At 44.3% G+C, this 6,213-nt stretch overlaps 1 protein-coding gene across 1 annotated transcript; it reads right to left on the bottom strand.

Moving 5' to 3' along the window:
- Positions 1-94: 94 nt before the first annotated feature.
- On the bottom strand, positions 95-6,127 carry leprotl1 (leptin receptor overlapping transcript like 1). The gene is made up of 4 exons (XM_030739134.1): positions 6,017-6,127; positions 5,301-5,376; positions 3,552-3,738; positions 95-2,690 (listed from the first exon to the last, which is right to left on the bottom strand). The coding sequence occupies exons 1-4, from the start codon at positions 6,030-6,032 to the stop codon at positions 2,574-2,576; spliced, it is 396 nt and encodes a 131-aa protein (XP_030594994.1). The 5' UTR covers positions 6,033-6,127; the 3' UTR covers positions 95-2,573.
- Between the last annotated feature and the right edge of the window lie 86 nt (positions 6,128-6,213).

Below are 6,213 nucleotides of genomic sequence, written 5' to 3'. Positions count from 1 at the left end.
CGTGAGCATCTCCTAACGACGCCTCAAACTCAGTCCGTCTGATGCTGCCTGGCTAAGCAGAGTGAAATGCAGCTGTAGGCATTCAGAAGAAGGAGACTTTTGAAAATGGCATTTATTTTAAAAAAAAGAAAAGAAAAGAAAAGAAACCACCGTGCTGACTTCCTCATCTTCAACATAACAGCTGCAGATAGAAAATGGTGTACATCGACACAAAGTGTCCACCAAATAAATAAATACAATATCCTTCAAAGATGTGAGAGAAACAAAAGAGTAAACAGGGACTCGTCCCACAGCTACACACCGGACTGACAGGGCAGAGTTAACGGCAGACCACAAAACAAAAAATCTGACAACATTTGACACGTGTAGATGAAAACCCAGCGTCACAGACGCCGTGCCTCAGGAACACCACGCAGAGCTGCCCTGCTGGTCCCAACCACAGACGGGCTCACAGACTTACAGCAGAGGGATCATTCGTGGGGTTACCTCGTCAAACGCGCAGATCACATCAGTAGTAAGTTTTTTAAAACACATTTTTAACGGAGAACAAAAAGCTGCCATCACTGCGGCGCTTTTTATACAATCAGCATCTTCCCTCGGGCTGGAAATGTGAGCAGGGCTGATTTTAATTTGTGATCATGAAACCCAGTCAGACGGTTTCTAATGCTTTCATTGGAGGGTCTTTGACTAAAGCAGGAAATACTGTGAAGGCTGTTTATCAGGATTAAAGGGCCAATTACACAAATTCAATTTAAAGTAATAGTCTGAAGCTCGAGTACAGAGATGATTAAACACTAGAACAAAGGTGTTCACAGCTCTAATCTAAAGTTTATTTATTAATTGGAAGTAACTAAAATTAAAAACTTTATTTGACCGTCATTAGCACTCTAAAACTAACTCTAAAATCAGAAACTGTCAGCATTAAATTTCAGTTTGCGAATTAAAACAAATTAAATAAAATATGACTGCTGAACTTTGTACATGTTGGAAGGCTGTTTCCTCCTGCTTCTAGTCCTCGGGACAAGCCAAAGACTTCCACTGGAAGTCTGAAGGAAAGAACTTCTGATCTCAAGAGATAAAACATTCGATTCTTTTAATGTTTGGGAAAATTATGGGAGAAATTCAAAACTAATCCACAAAAAAAGAAAAAAAGTGAAACTCGATGCGCCGCCTGACACCGCAGTGCTCTGCAGGTGCTTAATTCCTCGTTTAACCACCGCTAATGCAGTTTAAACGAACAGCAGTCTGAGGCGCCGATTATCAAGGAGCTGCAGCAGATTACATAAACCAGCATGCAGACTCTTTACACAGACTTTCAAACTTTGATCACACTGCATCTTTTTTTTGTTCTCTCTTATTATTCCCTGGATTAAAAAAAAAATATCCAGGGAATCCTGATGTGAGAAAATGCATGTGTCGGAGCTGGAATGCCGAGCAAAGTCACTGGATCCTTCTGCTCTGAGGGAGTCACAGTCAAAAGCTTAAAAGCTGTTAAGTGACTGACTGGGCTCTTAGGGTAGCTTGGCCGAGTTTCATGCTGTCCTTGAGCTAATCCAATGCTAGCTGGCGGCTGCTTTGGGCTTGTCATACTTTCTTGACCTGACAGGAAGACGCCAGCTCGCATGAACGGTGAATTACGAGCCGATCAAATGCAGAATAACCTGGCGAGTAAGCAGTCTGCATCCCGATGGCACCTGGGAAACTACTAAATCAGCTTAATTTGATCTCTGGTGTTATAGCGAGCAAGTTTAAAATGAAACGCCGCTCCTGCACACCACCTCCTCAGGTTGTGTGATGAGAACGATTTAAATCATTTACACATATAACAGGGTTTGAACGATGGGTACTGTTAGTGGCAGTAACAGCCCAGTACTTTCACAAGCGCAGTCAAGCTTAGTGTCCTTCACATTATACTGGCTGAAAGCTGAGATAAACCCGCATTACATCAGCTGGATTGTTTGGTTTAAATCCAGTGAGACCGACACAAAATGGAGACGTGTGTGTGGTGAAATCTGAGCTCATGTTGTGCAGATTTTCCGCCAATTTCCAGCTGATTTACACTAAGTTCACAAAGAAGAAGCTCCTTCCAGTGTTTTTAAGCATCTCTGTTAACTGCAGAAATGAGGCCGGACATCGTGACTGTGTCCTTTTGGTCCGTGACATCGATTTTGAAATCTTTTTAAACACGTGTTCACAGATAAAACGCTGTAACAGCTGTTCACCAGCTTGTTTTTCTTCAAATAAAAGTGAACGCACACACACACAAAAAAAAAAACCAACAATGGAGGAAACTCACAGCACAGAAGTCAGAGAGCAAAACTTAAAAATGGAGGGGGGGGGGTCCAACTCAGTCAGCATTTTCCATCCCACTGCTGTCAGTTCAACATGATGCAAGCGGTAAAAAACCAAAGAAAACAAAAACAAACAGTATTGCACTGGTTTGATGTGAGTCTATGGATGGGCGGTCATCATTATAAATAACAACAACAAGAACCAAATGGTAATACCATAACAATAATAATAGTAACGCTAATAAAAACAGTTCAGACTAAGGTCTCCCTCCCTCTGCTGTTTTACCACTGCTGCCAACTGAAGTCGTCGTTGGATCCAAAGACCAGGAAGAAGCCCAGGATGGTCCCAAAGATGACTACGTTACCCGTTAGCACGAGCGCACACGCCCCCCAGGCGATCTGTGAAGGGACAAATGAAAGGTGAACGAATGCTGCAGAGCTAATTTACTGATTTAAACCTCTGCTTCATGGATAACTCATTAACCTGTGAGACACAGCTGGCCTACCGAGACCTGACCGCTGAGATCAGAGCAGTGACTAAATGACAGATAATATTTTGTGACTGTGATCCGATCAGTAAAGAAACATCAGTAACCAGACCAAAGACTGTATGTTAGCCTGCAGCCGGCTGCTTTTGTCCAGTTTAAAACCAAAATAATCCAAAATTGGTGATTTGTTCCCCCCCTTTCTTTGCAACAAGCTCTGTCATGAATGCTTTGCTGTCACTTGAATACAGTCGAGTCAACAATGCATTTTTTGGTGACTGGAGAAACTGCTGAGGACCTCAAATTAATAAGCACTCTGCCTGAGACGCCCTAAAAAAACGCTCCCCTTGCAATCCGTGCATGGTGCTCGTAGAGGACTGCAGAACATTTGCAACACTGGATGCTGCTTGCAGCCTGTGTGCAAAGCGTGCTCATTAGTCATGCTGTGAAAAAGGCTGAACCGATAAAGGAATAAAGTTGGTGCAGCGTGTCGGTTATCACCTGCTGATGGTTTTAGCCCGGCTGGCTGACCACACATGGAAACTGTCACTTTTACTGGGCGTAAACACTTCACCTCACACCACAATACCTGCACGATTTTAGCTCCTCCCTGTTTTACATTTAGATTTGTATTTACTGAGCTCACAGATAAAAGTCAGAAAATGTAAAGTAAGCTAATATTCTCACAGCCCAATACGGAGGGGTCGAGACCCCCAGTTTGGGAACCACTGCTTTAAATCCCCATGCAGTACACTAACAGGCTCCAGTGACTTACTACTTCGGCTCTTGCAAAGATGATTGGCAGGCCGAACGCCGAGATGACGATGCCCGTCGTGAGGAAGATGGCCAGCTCTTTGCAGGCGTTACTGGCCGAGTCCGTGTCGTCGACCACTCTCCGCGAGATGCAGTAAGGGAGGGGAGAGAGGATGTAGAAAAAGAGGAGGAACAAAGGCCAGTATTTGCTGCAGAGAGCAGAAAAAGCGAGAGAAACGGGGGACATAAACACCCACGTGCTGTGATGACAAAGGGTGCAGCGAAGTGAATCGAAGGATAAGGAAGGAATCACTGCTACACCAACTTAACGGGCGCTTTTCATGAGGCAGGAGCTTCATTTCTGTAAACTCTAGATGGAAATGTGGATTATTTAGAGATTGCAGGCCTCCTAAAAGCATATGCATCCGTGTTGTTTTTAATACTAACACATAATCTGATAAGAATCCCGAAGAGCTGCGTTATTATAAGCTTGGGACAAAGCTGTGGACCTAGAGAGACATTTTACTGTTGAAAAATGAACAAAAAAAATAAAACAGCAAAAGTAATACTGTGTGGACAACATAGTGCTATAAAAATACAAGGAATTACACATTTTCTTGTCACTTACAGACTGACAATTACACATTCTGCTGGAGTAAAGCTGTCATTTACTGCACATACAATGGCTGAAATGGCAATCAGATAAAAAGATCCGTTGCTGTAGCTCATCCCACATACAGCAAAGGAGAAACTGAGCCTACATTCATTTGAACAGGTGAAAAATATCCAAGAGGTGTGACGGTGTGCACAAACACAGAGCTGATCAGGTTGTCTTTATAGTACAGAGGAGTGCAGCTGCTCAGTGAGGAGCAACTTCCTTCTTCTACCCTGTCAGCTGCAAGAAATTAATATAAGGTGCTATAATCCTAAAAAGGAGCACCCAACCTTTGCACTAAGGCTGTGCAATTGCACTTGTAATTGTAACAAGATATGTAATTATTGTGCCACATTCTCTCATTTTCCTTTATTTTTGCTCCTCGGAGCCAGGCTGCGGCACCTTTAGTTCACTTCACATGTATTTATTCAGTTATTTAGCTTATTAAGTAGGCAAAGAGAAAGCTCGCACTTTTGAATAAATCCACAATTTTTCCAGTGTGTGAGCAAATAATTGTGTCTCATTAATGACCACAATAACTGATTGTGATTGTGGATATAACTGAACATCCCTACTTTCATAAAATCTACAAAAAAGCCTACTTACTGGTTTAAAAATCATACCCTCAGGTCATTTAACACCATCACGCATGAAGCTAAAACTGTCCTGCACACCATTAGAAAACATCTAAGCAGCACACCAATGTAATGGAATTGGCACTCCGGTGTTAACAGTCAGATCTGCCCGTTCCTAAATGACACCTGCACGTTTTTGCCAGCTTTCCTTCTTATCTTTAAACAGACTGCATGTCTGTAGCTTCTCCAGCCTAACGAACCACCGGCTGCACTTTCACTAAAACCTGTATGAACACATTAATTCAGCACTTTTCCCACTGCATACACACTCTGCTGCTGTGCTCAGTAAATCATGTGTTTAAGACCTTAATGTGACTTGACTGGTTTTATATGGCTCTACTGGTGTCCCTATGCTCTGGAGGTCCCGAGCAGGCTAATCTAGCCGTGAATGCAGCTATAGTTAAAGCTGTGAAGCCATGATGGGATCATCCAAGGTGCCAGGAAGTGCCAGGCTCACACAGTGTGTGATGTTTATACTCACTCGTACACAGGGAGGGCACATCCAAGCATGAGGAACATGAGGCCGACGGCCCCTCCAAAGGACAGGCTGATGAGAGCTGCAAGAGAAGCAGAGGAGATCAGCGTGGACGGAGGGGGCCCAGCGTTAGCACGGAGTATTTCCACAGGAAATCACTAGTCTCACGGTGGCTGCAGGGCCCCTGGAGAGCGGGGCTACCATGTGATGAATCAGTTGATTTCACGTGTGTGACAGCTATGTTAGCAGCCTAAACCCTGCAAACGGTGGTGCGCGTTAAACCCTGACAGCCAAAGAGTCCGTGTGGCTGCTCGTTAACTGCAGTTAAAATCCCGACAGCTCCCGGGAATCAGTCAGCACCTGTGGGAAGTTGAGGCGCAGCTAGCATTAGCATTACTACGTTGTTGTAGCGGTGAACGGGAATGGCGTTAATTGCGGCGTCATAATGCAGCATATTACACTGCTACGGTGCGTTCATTAGGAAACACAGAAGCTGGTTTGGGTTATATTAACCATACTGCGGTTGCTTCTACCGAAACAGTGCGGGTTAATCGGGGAGCTAATGCTAACGTCTGTCAGTACTGGCCCTGCGCTAACTCCTTCTACTGTATCTGAGCGTGACAAACGCGCAAACATGTCTCGTATACGTTTTGATCAAATTATATAAACCGACGCGGAGTTCAGAGGCTGTCTGAGGGAAAGGAAGCTCCGCTGCTGCTTACCTTTAATCCCGGCCATCTCTGCTGGACAAAAGCTCGACACACAGCCCGAACGAATGACAACAGTCCCCCCTCCTCTGCCTCAGTAGCCGAGTCTGCCCGAGACCAACCGAGTGCGCCCGAAATTTCTACCCTGCCCAGCATGCTGCCTTCAAATGCTAACACAAATGTCGGAATTATAACTATCACCGTTACAGCGC

Source organism: Archocentrus centrarchus, chromosome 10, assembly GCF_007364275.1.
Source record: "Archocentrus centrarchus isolate MPI-CPG fArcCen1 chromosome 10, fArcCen1, whole genome shotgun sequence".
In the NCBI taxonomy this organism is placed as follows: domain Eukaryota; kingdom Metazoa; phylum Chordata; class Actinopteri; order Cichliformes; family Cichlidae; genus Archocentrus; species Archocentrus centrarchus.
The sequence above is the reverse complement of the archived record's forward strand: the minus strand, read 5'-3'. Positions and strand labels throughout refer to the sequence as shown.